The sequence below is a fragment of the Balaenoptera physalus genome (assembly GCF_965194825.1).
Source record: "Balaenoptera physalus genome assembly, chromosome: 11".
Lineage (NCBI taxonomy): Eukaryota > Metazoa > Chordata > Mammalia > Artiodactyla > Balaenopteridae > Balaenoptera > Balaenoptera physalus.
Window position 1 is genome coordinate 74888641 of NC_138896.1, and position 15671 is coordinate 74904311.

General features: G+C 56.8%; 1 protein-coding gene and 2 long non-coding RNA genes across 5 annotated transcripts in view; 1 reads left to right on the forward strand and 2 right to left on the reverse strand.

The window, feature by feature from the left end:
• The window catches only part of LOC309638488, a 15770-nt gene extending 14695 nt beyond the window's left edge, over positions 1 to 1075 (reverse strand). For all 3 annotated transcript variants that reach the window (XR_014251155.1, XR_014251156.1, XR_014251157.1), the window contains exons 1-2: positions 952 to 1075; positions 337 to 537 (exon numbers count right to left, since the gene is read on the reverse strand). This is a non-coding gene — a long non-coding RNA (uncharacterized lncRNA). The remainder of the gene's footprint in view (positions 1 to 336; positions 538 to 951) is intronic.
• ITIH3 (inter-alpha-trypsin inhibitor heavy chain 3) overlaps positions 1 to 12971 on the forward strand; it is a 13693-nt gene extending 722 nt beyond the window's left edge. Inside the window, exons 2-22 of the mRNA XM_082414454.1 lie at positions 64 to 84; positions 1070 to 1236; positions 1322 to 1426; positions 1689 to 1851; positions 2406 to 2519; positions 3535 to 3660; positions 3963 to 4079; positions 4303 to 4471; positions 5066 to 5191; positions 5470 to 5651; positions 6890 to 7075; positions 7240 to 7379; positions 8057 to 8211; positions 8862 to 8879; positions 9956 to 9979; positions 10221 to 10253; positions 10411 to 10524; positions 11022 to 11226; positions 11931 to 12103; positions 12295 to 12406; positions 12726 to 12971. Of these exons, the coding sequence (XP_082270580.1) occupies positions 64 to 84; positions 1070 to 1236; positions 1322 to 1426; positions 1689 to 1851; positions 2406 to 2519; positions 3535 to 3660; positions 3963 to 4079; positions 4303 to 4471; positions 5066 to 5191; positions 5470 to 5651; positions 6890 to 7075; positions 7240 to 7379; positions 8057 to 8211; positions 8862 to 8879; positions 9956 to 9979; positions 10221 to 10253; positions 10411 to 10524; positions 11022 to 11226; positions 11931 to 12103; positions 12295 to 12406; positions 12726 to 12855 (2580 nt within the window). The 3' untranslated portion in view covers positions 12856 to 12971. The remainder of the gene's footprint in view (positions 1 to 63; positions 85 to 1069; positions 1237 to 1321; positions 1427 to 1688; positions 1852 to 2405; positions 2520 to 3534; positions 3661 to 3962; positions 4080 to 4302; positions 4472 to 5065; positions 5192 to 5469; positions 5652 to 6889; positions 7076 to 7239; positions 7380 to 8056; positions 8212 to 8861; positions 8880 to 9955; positions 9980 to 10220; positions 10254 to 10410; positions 10525 to 11021; positions 11227 to 11930; positions 12104 to 12294; positions 12407 to 12725) is intronic.
• LOC309638489 lies at positions 6948 to 11963 on the reverse strand. The gene is made up of 6 exons (XR_014251158.1): positions 11450 to 11963; positions 11093 to 11273; positions 9976 to 10079; positions 9027 to 9130; positions 7452 to 7626; positions 6948 to 7031 (listed from the first exon to the last, which is right to left on the reverse strand). It is a non-coding gene; the product is annotated as an uncharacterized lncRNA (long non-coding RNA).
• Positions 12972 to 15671: the final 2700 nt, after the last annotated feature.

Here is a 15671-nt window from a genome sequence, read left to right on the forward strand (position 1 = left end):
TATTGCCAAGCCACTGTAGCCTTGGCCTTGGCCTGACCCCTGTGTTTGTCTTTGTTTTTGCAGAAACGGAGCCTCCCGGAAGGGGTGAGAACTTTCACCAGGGATGGGGCAGGGCAGGGCAGGACGGAGCTAGTTGCCCAACAGCGGAAGGAGTGGGCCACAATGGCAGGTCCCTCCAGCTGGTAAACAGCTTATGGCCCCCTGCCCTCGCAGACCCCCCCCCCCCCCCGTGACTCCAGAACCCTGGGAAAGAGCACCACAGAACCATGGCCCTCGGACCTGCTGATAGAGCAGAGGACCGCCCTTCCACGAGTCCATCTTCCCACAAACACTTACCGAGCACTTGTCAGGCCCCATGCACAGGGCAGGAGACACACAGTGAATGGCCCTGTCACGCCTTCACGAAGCATCTTTATATCCATGTTTAACCCAGACGTCTCCCTAGAGCGTCCCTTGGTCCATCACCCCGTTGGAAAGAGGGTTTTTGGGGGCACGAAGGCCCTCCCCATGCACTGCCCTCAGATAGGAAACAAGGGCCTATTTGGGAGACAGAAGCGGGCAATTACCAAAGGACACAGGGGGCGGGTTGGGGTGTGTGTGGACATGCTCTTTCTAAGCTGAGGTGTGGAAGACAAGCAGGAAGAGCTAGGACCTGGCATGGCTGGAGCATGGGATGAGCAGAGGAGGCAGGACCTGCCTGGAGGCCCCCAGAGCCATGGGGAAGACTGTCCTGAGGGCGGTGGTGAGAACGGGAGGGCTTCAAGTGGCAGAAGGACAGGGTAGGATTTGGGTTTTTATACCGTCTCACTGGCTACAGCTGCATGTAAACAGATGATAGAGCTAAGGATGCAGAGTGACCATCAGAACAGTGGTGGCCAATTAAAGGCGGCAACCAAGGATGCTGCCCAGGCTTCTGACATGGGTGACTGGGAGACTGGAGGGGCCACTTACCAGGCAGGAGCTTTGGAGCCCACAAAGGGGAGCTTGAAGGGGAGAGGCCAGGAGGAAGACCTGGTTTCCAGGTGCCTCAGGCTGGCTGGTCACCATCTGCTGATCACCTCTCCCGCAGGTGGTCGAAGGCATCGAAGTCTACAGCACCAAGGTCCACTGCAAGGTGACCTCCCGCTTCGCTCACAATGTCGTCACCACCGGGGCCGTCAACCACGCAGACACTGCCAAGGAGGTTTCTTTCGATGTGGAGCTGCCCAAGACAGCCTTCATCACCAACTTCACCTTGTGGGTGTCACCACGACTGCTGGCTCTGGGCTGGGAGGGGAGTCTGGCTCAGCATGAGTCCCCCAGCAGCTCTCTATCCCTGCAGGACCATTGATGGTGTTACCTACCCTGGGAATGTCAAAGAGAAGGAAGTTGCCAAGAAGCAGTATGAAAAGGCCGTGTCCCAGGGCAAGACAGCTGGCTTGGTCAAGTAAGTGTGGACCCCCAGGCCTTGGGGAGAACGTCAGGGCTGTAAGGGCCCTCAGAGACACAAACAACAGAACAGCAGCTATTATTATCATTATATGGCAAAATGCGCAGTAATTCTTACGTTATCTCATTTTGAATTTGAGGCAACCGAGGCTCAGAGTGGGTAGGGGTCTTCCCCAAGGGTAAGGGACTTGAACCCAAGGCCCAGGAAGGATGGGCTGGTGCTGTCTTTGGGGCAGTCATTGTCTTGCACCCCCATTCAGGGCCTCTGGGAGGAAGCTGGAGAAATTCACGGTCTCAGTCAATGTGGCTGCAGGCAGCAAGGTCACCTTTGAGCTAGCCTACGAGGAGTTGCTGAAGAGGCACAACGGCAAGTACGAGATGTACCTCAAGGTCCAGCCCAAGCAACTGGTCAAGCACTTTGAGGTAATCAGCTGCTCTCCTGCAGCCCCTGCTGAAACTGCTGGGGGCAGGGTGCTGGGAAGGGTCCCTGGGCAGACCCCACAGCAGGGTCAAGAACACAGAAACCCAGGCCCCACCACTTGGTTGAGGAGGTATGGGGGAATTACAGTGGCGCTGGCTACAGCACCTGGGCCAAGGGGAGGAGGCTGGGCAGCACCTGGCAGATCCAGGTTGGGTGCTGGGCCCGTGGGGGCAACATCACAAAGTGTCTCTGTAATGCTTGTAACTGCTTACATGGGCATTTTACCTACATCAGAGTGGAAAGCCAAAGGAAATGCTTTAGTGGTAGAATCTGGGGCACCATATGGCAGGTAGTAGAAGAGTTCTGGGGTCAGAGTACCCACTTAAAAGCCCTTGTGGTCATTTTCTTGGTGGGAGACAGCAGGCTTGGCTGTCACAGAGCTGTCCTAGAGGCTGCTCCCTGTACCATCACTGACCCATCTCCTTGCCTTTGTTGTCCTGGAGGCTGGGCTCTGCACTGTCACTGAGTGACATCTCCTTACCTTTCGCCATCTCAGATCACAGCAGACATCTTCGAGCCCCAGGGCATCAGAACGCTGGATGCTGAAGCCTCATTCATCACCAATGACCTCTTGAGCAGCGCCCTCACCAAGTCCTTCTCAGGGAAAAAGGTGGTGTAGATGCCCCTCGGGCCTGGGGGGCAGGTGCAGGAACACTGACCCTAGCAGGGCGAGTCTGAACCTGGGGATTTGGCTGATGCAAGGGAGAAAGGGAGAGAGAGAGAGAGAGAGAGAGTGTGTGTGTGTGTGTGGGGGGGGGATGAGTCTGCAACGTCCCCTTGCTCCTAGGCCCCCTGGGTCAGGAGTGAGGATGCTGGAGGCAGGGGGCTGCTTGCTGATGATGACCTGCCGGAGGAACTGGGGTCTCAACTGCACTGGGGGACAGGGAAGCCATTTATATAGCCTGGTCCCATTCTACTTTGGGAAGTAGGCAGGGCAGGTTACTGGTTCCTGTTTTACAGATAAGGAGACAGAGGCCAGAGAGAGTTTTTTAGATCTGATTCCACATGAAGGGTGAAAGAAAAAAGGGAACTTTATTTTTGGTACTGGTGGTTGGCTCTGGTCCCCAAGGTCCCCAGCAATTCCAGGGGCCTTGCTGATCATGGGCAGTGGATGAATAAATGTTTATATGGACAGCAAACCTCAGTCAGGACTCCCAGGGTGAGGCCCGAGGAGCATTTGCTCAGAGGGCTGCTGGCCTCTGCAGGCGGTGCCCTCACCCAGGGCCCCTCCCCATTCCCTACTCTGCTCCCTTCCCCCTCCTCTTGGAAACAACACACACAATACCACCCAACATGAAATTCCCTTTCATGGTGCAGAATTCCCCACCCAAAGTGGCTTCTTAGTGCAGGCAGAGCTAAGGGACTTGTGGGCCCAGTGAGCAGGAAGAGTGAAAGGCTGGCTCAGATAAGGCCCCTGGCCTCCAAGGAGCTCCCGATCTCTGAAGGGGAGAGAGGTGCTCAGAAAGGCCTCAGCACCCCAGAGGGTGGCAGGACTGCACAGGCACCCACCTACAGGCTCCTCGCCATGAGGACTGCACCTTGCTCCCCAGGGCAGCCTCGGGCTGAGGTCTGCAGAGGGCAGGCCCTGGCCAAGCTGAGCAAGGCTGGCCATCACCCTCCCTCAGGGCCACGTGTCCTTCAAGCCCAGCTTGGATCAACAACGTTCATGCCCAACCTGTACGGACTCCCTCCTCAAAGGAGATTTTATTATCACCTATGACGTGAACAGAGAGTCTCCAGCCAACGTGCAGGTAGGTACCCACCGACTGGCTCTGCCAGGCTGGTAGATTCCCCACCATGGTGGGGTGAAGGCTGATGCGGGGAGGGGCTGCAGCTTCATCTAGTGAGACACCCTTGATCCTCAGCCCAAGGATGAGTTTCCTGCAAGGCTTGGGGACGATGGGTAGTCCAGAGCCTTCGTGTGGCACCCCTGGAGGGGTGGAAAGGACATCTTTATTTTGGGCTGGTTAACGGCTGCCTTCTATTTGCAAGGGCAGCCAACGTGAGGTTGCTGAAGGGACACTGGCCTCCCCTCTCTCTCTCCCCTTTCCAGATCGTCAATGGCTACTTTGTGCACTTCTTTGCACCTCAAGGCCTTCCGGTGGTGCCCAAGAACGTGATCTTCGTGATTGATGTCAGTGGCTCCATGCACGGTCGGAAAGTGGAGCAGGTATTCTCCTTGGTGCAAGGGGGTGGGGGTGAGACGTGTGGGAGGGAGAGAGAGATTTTTAAAAAGTGGACGAAGCTAATATTTCCAGTGAAAGAGGAGAAAGGGGGACAGGATTCTAAAAAGGCACAAATCATCTGCCCCTTTTCTTGCAGATGGCATGGGCCTCACCGCCAGCCTAGGCTGGGAAGACATCTTCTTGTCTGCTTGTCTTTCTCCTTCCCAGACAAAGGATGCCCTCCTCAAAATTCTGGAGGATGTGAAAGAGGATGACTACCTGAATTTCATCCTGTTCAGTGGAGGTGTGACCACTTGGAAAGACACTTTAGTTCAAGCCACTCCTGAGAACATCCAGGAGGCCAGGAAATTTGTGATGAATATTCGTGATCAAGGAAGTAAGAACAGAGGGGAGGGAGCCACATCCTGCCACTCCTCTCTGCCTGAGCAGTCTGTTTCCCTCCTGCCTTGGGGCAGAGACTCTGCTGGTCCAGGTCCTGCAGCCCCTGGCTCGGGGTAGAAGTGGGAGTGGGGAGTCCCCAGGCTTGATACTGGGGTGTCTTCTCTGTGGTCTACAGAAACCCATTCTTTCTGATTCTAACCTGTGATCCTGGTGCCCCATCAGCCCCAGCAAGATACCCTTATCCATGGCAGTTTTGTATGAAAGATGACAAGTGACGTCTATACTGTTCCCCACTCCTCCCTGTGAGAGGAGCTGGGAGTCCATTTGACTGTTCTCCAAATTGCTCTTACAATCACCATGTGCATCTATCCTTCCGGCAGCCCTGAGAGGCTGGTCCTTTTACTCATTTGAAAGACTAAGTCATTCATTCATCACTCACTGAGTCATTCAGTCGATATTTACTGAGTACCACCACACATGGGCAGGCAGGGTCCCTGGGCACATAAGCAGGGCCTGCTGTCTCGACCTCCTCCACCCTGGCACCCTGAGGACACCCTCCCACGGTGCCGTCTGTCTGTCTGTGTGCCAGTGACCAACATCAACGACGCGCTGCTGAGGGGCATCAGCATGCTGAACAAGGCCCGGGAGGAGTACAGAGTCCCAGAGAGGAGCACCTCCATCGTCATCATGTTGACCGACGGGGACGCCAATGTGGGTGAGGCAGCGGGTGTAATTCTGGCTGCTGCTCCTGGCTCTGTAGCTGGCGTGCTGCAAGACCTTGGGCAGCTCTCTCCAGGGTCCCCCATGGTCTGTGAGCCCCTCAATGGCAGGGCCCTGTCTCCCTGCCAGGCCTTCCCACGTCTGCCTCTACAAGGGCTGGTGGCCATGACTCCGCCAACTCTGCACGTGTAGGAGTCAGATCTGTCCAGACAGAGCTTCTCCTGACAGCTGCCAGGGCTGTGGCTGGAGCGTGAACACCTCCTTCTCCTGCAGGTGAAAGCAGACCTGAAAAAATCCAAGAGAATGTGCGGAACGCCATTGGTGGCAAGTTCCCCTTATATAACCTGGGCTTTGGCAACAATCTGAATTATAACTTCCTGGAGCGTATGGCCCTGGAGAACCATGGGCTTGCCCGCCGCATTTATGAGGATTCCGATGCCAACTTGCAGTTGCAGGTATGCCTTGTCTTGCACACCTCTGGGAATGAGGCTCTCACCACTTCCTCAGGAAACTGTTCCACTGTGTGACAATTTTGGTTATTAGAAAGAACTTCCTCTTGGGTTGAAATCTACCTCTGGTTATCTCTTACCCATCTATACTGGTTCTGATTTTGTCTGTGGCCTACACAGAACAGACCTGCTTCCTCTGTAGAACTGCCAGATCAAACAGAAGACATCCAGTTAAATATGAATTTCTCATAAACAGCAAATAATTTTTTAGCAAGCATGCTCCAGATATTGCATAGGACACTGTATTAGTTTACTGGTGCTGCCTTAACAAATTACCATAAACTGGGTGGCTTCCACAACAGAAATTTATTGTCTCACAGTTCTTGAGGCTAGAAGTCCAAAATCAAGGTGTCGGCATGGCTGGCTCCTTCTGAGAGCTGCGAGGGAAGGATCTCTTCCAGGCCTCTCTCCTTGGCCTGTAGATGGTCATTTTCTCCCTGTATCTTCACATCATCTTCTCTGTGTGCATGTCTGTCTCTGGGTCCAAATTTCCCCCTTTCATAGGGACACCAGTCGTACTGGATTGGAGTCTGTCCTGAACACTTCATATTAACTTGATTACCTCTGTAAAGACCCTTTCCCCAAATAAGGTCATGCCCTGAGGTATTGGGGGTAAGGATTTTAACCTATGTATGTTGAGGGTACACAATTCATCCCATGACAGCTGTACTTATACTAAAAAGTAACTTGTCATTTACCTGATATTCAAGTTTAACTCATGTCCTGTATTTTCATTTGCTAAATCTGGTACCCTCCCCCTCCTCCCTGGCACAGGTGACTGCTTCTCCACCTCTGCAGTGGACCCCCCGGCCTTCCTCCTGTCAGTCTCCGGGTCTCCATGCTCTCACCCCACATCGCCTTCTTTAGCCGGCCTCCACCCTTTCTTCTTACTTTCGCTCTAACAAACATTTCTTGAGTCCTTTCTATGTGCCAAGAACTCTGTCCTTTCCTTTTCTATTCCTCCCAGTCTCTACCTGGGGGGAGGGGGGAACGCGATGAGGAAGGGCTCCCCCAAACTGAAGGGCACAGTCAGGGCCACGTGGAAGTGGAGATCAGGAGCCAGGACTGGCCCAGCCCGGGAGACTCAACAACCCGCAGAGGCGCCAGTGGGAGCCTGCCCATCCTGTCCTCTCTCTGCCCGCCCTGGTGGCCTGAGACGACCAGGTCCCCTATCTGGACTCCAGGGCTTCTATGAGGAGGTGGCCAACCCGCTGCTGACAGATGTGGAGGTGGAGTACCCTAAGAACGCCATCCTGGACCTCACCCGGAACAGTTACCAGCACTTCTACGACGGCTCTGAGATTGTGGTGGCTGGGCGCCTGGCAGCTGAGGACACGAACAGCTTTAAGGCGGACGTCAAGGGCCACGGGGTAAGCTGGGCCGGGGCCTGGCTGTGCGCCGGGGATGGGGGATCCGCACGGATAGGGCTCCAGCCTCCTGGCTGACGGCCCAGCAGTAGCAGCTCCTGAACAAGGCCCACCTGGCTCCTGGCTCCAGGCCTCCAGCCTCTCACCTCCTCCCACCCCTGCCCCAGGCCATCAACGACCTGACATTCACTGAGGAGGTGGACGTGAAGGAGATGGAGAAGGCCCTGAAGGAGCGGGACTACATTTTTGGGAACTACATTGAGCGGCTCTGGGCCTACCTCACTATCGAGCAGCTGCTGGAGAGACGGTGACCCTGCCTGGCCCACCCCTCACACAGCCGGGCCCCGCACTCAGCCCCTGGCACTGCCCCAGCACCTACCTGTGACGCCCCCTGTGCTGGCTGTGCTCCGGGGGAGCCCACGAGGAGGAAATTACACCCCAGGAAGTGCACCTCCACGCCCACTCCAGCTGCCCTGCCCTCTTCTTGGCCAGGCCCCATGGCCTGTTTTTCCTGGAGTAGAGCCGGGTCCATCATCTGGGGCTCAAGCAGCAGCCTGGGAGCACCTCGAGGGCAGGGGTGGGCCTCAGCATCCTGTTCCCCGCACCCAGCATGGGCCCACAGAGATGTTGACGCTGAACACAACCAGAGGCTGGGACGCCAGCCCTCAGCCACAGGGAGCAGAGCTTGGGCCCACGCGAGAGGGCCATGTCAGCCTTCCGTTAAGTGGGCTCGGCCAGGAAAGCCGCTGGCGCTCAGCATGTGAACACTATCATGACTGATTGCTGCAGTGGCCATCTTGAGCCCCTTGTATTTTTCAGGTGGGGAAACTGAGGTCCAGAGAGGAATCAGGGCATGTCCGTCTGTCCCAGGGAGCTGGTGAACCAGATTTTTCTGAGTGCTAGTGGGCTCTATCCTGGGGGACCCCATTGGGAGGGGTGGAGGAGGGTCCTGGGCTGACCCTCCCACCCCGCCCCTCCCCACAGCAAGAATGCCCATGGCGAGGAGAAGGAGAACCTCACAGCCCAGGCCTTGGACCTGTCCCTCAAGTACCACTTCGTGACTCCACTGACCTCCATGGTGGTGACCAAGCCTGAGGACAACGAGAATAAGACAGCCATTGCCGACAAGCCCGGGGAAGGTGGGCGCGGAGGGTGGGGGCCAGAACTCGGAGGCCTTCTTCCAGGCCCCTGGCCTTAGGTGCCCTGAAGAGAAGAGGGCCAGGCTGAGGAGACCAGACCTGCTGAGAAGCGCAGGTCCTGGGGGCATCGAAGGAAAACTGGCCAAGGGATGGGGAGGGTGTTGTAGAGGGAGCGAAGCCGTTAGTGTGAACAGGAGCCTCGAAGTCTCTAAAAGGGCACAGTGCCCAGGGTCATTTCCAGGAAAGGGACTTAGGCTGCAGCATGGAAGGGTTCAGTTAGACAAGAAGAAGCAAGGGTTCAGTGAGACAAGAAGAAGCACTTCTGACCTAAAAGTTAGGCCTGGAGCAGGCGCCTGGGGACTGTGAGAGGAAGAGGCCCTGAGAGCTGGAGGCTGGGACCAGGCCTCCTCAACCAGACCCCAAGAGGGGGGTCCTGAGTGTCCCTGCAACTGGCACGGGCGATGGGGGGTTGGCACTGGGAGGTAAAGAGCCGGTCTGGGCCAGGCCTCTGCCTCCAGGAGCTCCTGGTTCCTGCAGAGGGCACACGAGGCCTGGGGCTGGCTGGCTGGCCAGGCAGTAAGGTGGTCACATTGGCCCTGACACCAGGAGTCTGTGGCCTCTAATGCATTTCTCCTCTTCCTCCCTCCCAGGGCCTGTGGATGCAGAAGGTGAGCTTTAGCCACAGCTGGGCGGGTGTCCCAGGAGGACGACAAGAGAGGACCAAGGAGGCCTTTCCAATCATGCTGGGGATGTACTGCCTGGGGAGGGGCCCTCAGGACACCTGGGTTCAGCTCCCAGCTCTGCTGTGAACTCACCAGGGGCCTGGGGCTGGGCTCTGTTCCACTCTGAGCCTAAGGGTTCTCGTCCGGTAGCTTCCCCCGCCCAAGGAGGGACAATCAGTATGAAAGTATTCTGTGACCTACAAAAATTAGCAACTCAATTAGCACTCGACTAATCCCACAGCAATCCTTTAAGGCAGTCCTCTCATGGTTCCATTTTACAGTGAGGAAACTGAGGCACAGAGAGGTTAAATCTATTTGCTCAGTGACTCAGTCAACAGGAGGCCAAGCTGGGACTTTGGCCCAGGCAGCCTGGTTCCAGCGCCTGCGCTGGAATTCACAGCACTTTGCGCTTCTCTCATTGTAAAATTTGACCATCACCCCCCACAAACCCACCACCACCAGGCAGGGCCTCCCCAGCCCCTACCGGCCTGCCTTGTCTCTATCCATACAGGCTGTCCTAGCCAAGCAGTATATTTGGAATGGGTCATGGCTTTGCCCTCTGAACAGCCCTGTGAAATGTAGTCACGGTGCGTGTGTGTGTGTGTGTGTGTGTGTGTGTGTGTGTGTGCGCGCGCACGTGCGTCTGGGTGGGTGTTTTACTACCAAAGACAACAATCACCTGTGAGCCTCATCCCACCCTGGGGGTGGGAGTTCAGGGGTGGGGGACGGCATTGCTCCTGACAGAGAAACTGACGACCTAATGGCTTGCATTTTAGCTACGTGGAAGTGCTGAGCCCCAGTATTAACATTACACCCATATTACCCACCAGCCCTAGAAAGGAGTTCCCTGGGCATGTCCCATTTCTAAAGCCTAAACTTAGGGGGTCATATTCCCACCCTCTATCTGTCAGCGTTGGGGCCCCACTGGGGACCAGCAGCCCCGAGACAGGGAGAAGGCATGGGGTTGTGGGGAGGGAACCCCTAGACCTTGCTCACGCCTGCCCTTTGGCTTCTTTTTTCAGTGATCCCCTCCATGGCTTACCTGAGTGAGTATGTGCCAGCTGCCACAGAGCGTGGCCCTGTGCCGTCCCCCTCCGGAGTCTTTCCTGAATCAGCTCTCTGGGACAGGCAGATGGTTGGGGGGTCCTGAGGGGATGAGGGAAGGTCTGGGTTTAAGAGCATTAGGGAGCAGGAAGGGGAGAGGCATGAACCGAACTCTGGGTGGGGGTCCTGGACCCTCCTCCGCCTGCTTGTTTAGCTCAGCCCTCTCTCCCTTTGCGTCCACAGCCAACTCCCGGCCTCCCCAGACACCCTACTACGGTGAGTTCCCCAGCTCCTCCTGGGGCGAGGCTCAGGGCCCAGGGCCGAGCGCCTCCCACCTGTCTAGGTGTCCATCCCACGGGGACTAGGAGGCAAGGGGAGGGCCCCCGAACAGTGAGAGACCCTGGGAGCCAGCCCCTTCTCTATGTGCACTCAGTGGATGGGGACCCCCACTTCATCATCCAAGTTCCAGAGAAGGACGATGCCATCTGCTTCAATATCGACGAAGACCCAGGCACAGTGCTGCGCCTCATTCAGGACCCTGTCACAGGTGGGGACTGCGGGCTGGGGCCAGGGTCTCTTCCTGGGAGGGCCTGGAGTCCCTAGGATAGGCACATGGACTAGCTCCTCACTCTGCCCATAAGTCACCCATCTTATACGCAGATTGCATCCTGTAGGGATTACAGATTCCACCCAGAGCCACAGGCTCACCTAGTGCCCCCGGGGCCAGTGGTGCTGGGGAGATGGTTAGAATTAAGTGCACCCTGGGCGTGCAGGCAGGACCCAGCCTGTGTGTAGGGAATCATTTTTTCTCTGAACAACACTGGCCCAGGCAAGGGGCAGATCCACAGAGTGGGCCCTCAGCCACTAGCGTGACCCCCATGTGTCTAGGAACAGATAGGGTTGGCTCTGAAGTCCTGGTCTCTCAATGGGGCCCCCACTGGGCTACCCCTCAGTAGGTCTGGCTGAAGGGGAAGGTGCGTCCCTAAAGACCAGCCTGGACTCAGAAGGTCTTGCTGGTCTCTTGCTACCCTGCCCCTCTGGCAGGCCTCACAGTTAACGGGCAGATCATTGGTGAGAAGAGAAGCAGCCTGGACTCCCAGACCAGAAAGACTTACTTTGGCAAGCTGGGCATTGCCAATGCTCAGGTGGACTTCCAGATTGAGGTGACACCGGAGACGATCACCCTGTGGCATGGGGCTGCACAGAGCACGTTCAGCTGGCTGGACACAGTCATGGTCACACAGGATGGGTAAAGCCCCACTACTGGGTCTCTGAGAGGTGCTATAGCGCAAGGGTCTAAGGAGGGATTTGAACAAATCGCCGGACAGAAGATCCACAGGGCTCACAGGAAAGACCAGTGGCCTCAGAGTTCAGCCCCTGCCTAGGGGAGGGTGACCATGGTGCCCCCCCCACCAACCCCTGGGGCCCCCATCAGAGGCAGTATTGGTAGCTAGACAATTCATAGGACTGACCTTGAGGGAAGGGCTGTGTGGACGAAAGCATTAGGTGGACCTGGCAAGCAAGCTGATAGCGACAAAGATCCCTACATGCATCGTGTCTGGCTGAACTTGCTTGTTCTCAAACTCCTCAGCCTCTCCTACGTCTTCAGGTCACCCCAAGCTGGGTGGGCAGGGCAGCGGTGTTAGTTCCACGGAGGCTCAGAGAGGGGCAGAACTGGCCCAATGTCACACAGGAAGCCAGTGGTCGAGCTGGGGTTCAATCCCGGGCCTTCAGACCCCCAGGACAGCCCCCTCTCCTGCTTAGAGAGGAGCAGGGACCCACTCAGTGGAGTGAATAGTCAACATGCATGAGCGTCTTCTCTCCAACACCCCTGACATAGTTTCTGGAGTCTGTGTGCTCTCAGGTGTCATGTCTCCTGCTGAGATACCCTTGATTCAGATGCCTGGTGTCACGGCCACTAGGCCTCACTGCTGACCTCCTCTTCTCTCCTAGGCTGTCTGTGACGATCAACAGGAAGAAGAACATGGTGGTCTCCTTTGGAGATGGGGTTACTTTTGTGGTTGTCTTGCATCAGGTGTGGAAGAAACAACCCATCCACCATGACTTCCTGGGCTTCTATGTGGTCGACAGTCATCGGATGTCAGCACAGACACATGGGCTGCTGGGTGCGAAATGTTCAAGCCTCAGGTTGTTCAGGCCACATGGTGGAGGGAAAAAGCCACGCAAAGGGCCAGCCTAGTCACCCTGGACCCAGGGCTCAACACCCCATCCAGCCTTTGCATCGACCTTGGAAGGCCAGTGGCCATGTCACGTATGGTGGTGGCAGGGCTGACAGTGTGAATGTCTTTATTCCCAGGACAATTCTTCCACCCCTTTGACTTTAAAGTGTCTGACGTCCACCCAGGCTCTGACCCCACAAAGCCAGATGCCACAATGGTGGTGAAGAACCATCGGCTGACGGTTACCAGGTGAGGAGACTCTACTGACGTCCTCACCCTGCCCTGTCACAAGACAGGAGGAAGGAGCTCTCTCTGCCCACGCACAGCAGCCCAGCTGGCTCTTGTCGTCTGTGGGGCATCTTTGTTTCCCTCTGGGGTCTTGGCCCCCTCTAACTGGGAAAAGGCCAAATTTGACCCCCTAGAAGGAGTAACCACAAGACCTCATTCTTGACCAGAGTCTGGACTCCTAGAATTGGCAACTTCACACCCCTGTTCAACCTTAGGCCCTTGAGCGCAGCAGCCATCTTGCCTACCCCGTGTATCACAGCATCTCTCTCCTTTCTCCCAGGGGCTCCCAGAAGGACTACAGGAAGGACGTCAGCGTTGGCACAAATGTTGCCTGCTGGTTCGTCCACAACAATGGGCAAGGGCTGATTGACGGCGTCCACAGCGACTACATTGTCCCCAACCTGTTCTGAGTGGACATGCCAGCTCCTACTGAGACCGCTGGCAGGGCTTGCCTGGCATCTGGAACAGAGGCACAGAGTGGGGCCTGATGGAGGGCTGTGACAGTAAAGGCCAAGGAGAAACCGGACGGCTACCAGTGTCTGCATGCTTCCATGAACCCCTGCTCCAGGGGACAGGCAGCTCGAAGGAAGGGCTGGCTGCTAGGAAGGCAACTTCCTGGGCCTCTCCACTGATGCGGCTGAAAGACGCAGTTGGTTGGGGTGGTACTATGGGGAGTCAAACACATGACGGTTGGGGAAGGAAAAAATCAAGAATTGACTCGAGAGCAAAGAGGCTCTGAGAAGTCGGGAAGGACTGACTGCATTTCAGAGTTCAGGAGGGTCAGAGGAAAAGTCAGGGGTCATGGCTCACAAGCTCTTATCAGGACCTTTAGGCCTGAAGCTCCTTCTATGACTCAGCAGCAAAGAGTGCTCCAGGGCAGACCCAGCCTGCAGCTAATTGTGCACGCCCCCCACCCTTCCATCCGCCCGCCCATCCCCCGCCCCCCCCCCCCCAACAACCCATCTATTCAGCAGGTAAACCCAACATTCTGGGCTAGGATCTGGGAGCACATAGTTTAGTACCCCAGGTCCTGCTTGCATGGGTGCCCAAGTTTCCCTTCAGCTGGGCTGGGGATCCCTGGGATCCTCCAATCACTCCTCATGGTGACCACCTGCTGCACCCTCACAGTAAGTCCTGGGTGGGGTGGGGGTCAGACAGAGGTTCCTAGAGAAGGGGCTCTGAGGGCTCTCAGCCTGGACAACCCTCTCCCACCCGGACAACAGCAACTGCCTCTCCCCAGCCCTCCCGCTTCCAGTGAGAGCTTTTTTGCAGTGCAGACCTGGTCATCATTCCCTGCCTGAAACCCTAAAAATGACATCTCCCACCCAGGGTTCTTGGGACAAAGACAAAAGTCCTTCCTGCGGTCTCTCCAGCTTCATCAGCCCCCCATGCCAGGTGCTCCCTCTCACTGTCTGCGTTCCAGGCACACAAACTGCTTCCACTTCTGCAAACACAATCCCTCCTTCCCCAGATCCTTTGCCTCTGCTGTTCTCTCTGCCTGAGGGGCTGAGGGCACGCTGGGCGGAAGGCACCCGGCTGAAGGAAGCATTGGGTGGCTTCGCTTACGGCAGAGCAGGGGACTCAGCAAGACTGGAGGAGGTTGCAGTCAGATTGGGAAGGGTCTCGAATGCCAGCGGGGTGGAGTGGGGTCTGGCCATGGCTCACCAGGGAGTTCTGCTACCTCCCCCTCCAGGGGCCCCTCTGTCTGAGCCAGGACAGGGTTGCCCAGGGCCCGCACTGGCTTGGGGGCCTGGAGAGGGCTGGAGAAGGGCAATCCAGGAGGGAACATCTGTCACCAGAGGAGCCCCCGAGGCACTGCTACTGCTCTAGAGAGAGGGCCACATGAGACATGGCCCCCGACCGAAAGCGGCAGAGGTCCAGGCTGGGCTGGCAGAAAGGGCCCGGGCCTGGGATGCGACACCCTAAAGTGGGCAGTCCCAGGTCAGCTGAGGAGCCATGTAGCTTTAAACCAGTCATCTTGAGGTCAGTTTTCACATTTATGAAATGGGGAGAAGGATCCTGCCAGACGGAGCGTGTGAAGAGGCACCGGCACGGTAGCTTCTGGTCCTCCTGAGGTGCCTATCTCTGTCCTGCTGCTCCAGCTAGCAACCAAACCCGGCGGGCTGGGAGTAAGGCAGCAGGATGTGCCCAGCCCACATGTTGCCCCCTCCTCCAACACATAGTCAGGGAGGTCTGTCCTCTGCCCAGTCCCACCTCATCTTGGCTGCGCCTGTCCCTGCCTACAGCCTCTGAAGGCTCCCTGGGCTTTCAGGATAGAAGCCAAGCTCCACGGCGAGGTGTACGCAGCTGGTGCTGGCCTGGGGCTGCTTCCCCACCTCACCAGCAACCCCTCCACCTCACCCCACGGCACTGCTTCCCTTTACCTTCCTAGACTCAGTGCAGTGTCCTGGCTCTGGCCCTTGTGTCCCTGCCCTCCTTTTCCACTGGGCTAACTTTTCTTTATTCTTCAAAACTCGACCCCAATCCGATCCCAACCATGACACTACCAAGAAGCCTCCCCTGATATTCCTCAGGTTGGGCAAGATGTCTCCCTCTGGGCTCCTTGTGGCACCTGGTTGTTCTCTGGGTGGCAGCTGTGTCTGGCAGGTGCCCAATGTGCCTGCAGCACTCGGCCCAGGACCTGGACCAAGCAGGTGCTGGAAAGCATGCAGTGAACAAAACAGTGACGTGCATAGACCTACTTCCAATTGTTCACAGAGAACTCACGCACTTCAGGTGCTGGCTGGGCCAGAAAGTCACCCAGGACCCCGCTGTTGTGGCACAAATGCCAGAGCCCAGCCCAGGTGGTGGTGTCTCGTGCCGGTATGTCAGGGCCAGCCCCACAGCAAGTCCAGCGGAGCCCCCGAAGCTGCTCCCTTGTCTCGCTGAGCTCTTGTCTGAGCCCCTCTGAGTGACCCTCACAAAGTGACTCTGCCTGAGACCCCTGCCTGCCACCCAGGCTTGATGGGGAGGCAGCGGTGCAGGAAAGAGTGTTCCTGAGTGTTGGGCAAACCTGCTGCTGGAGACCCCTCCCTCCCACCGGCCTCTCTTCTACCGTTCTAGAAAGACTCACTCAGCAAACACCCTGTATAGCTCAAGAGCTGGGAAAAGAATGTTCTCCCTGATCTGGTTTGCTCCCTCTTAGCAAGCAAATGAACTCATTTGCTGCCTTACCCTGGCTGCCAGGAAGCTCAGAGCAAAGCTTTTTTGCTGCTACAGCTTCCCC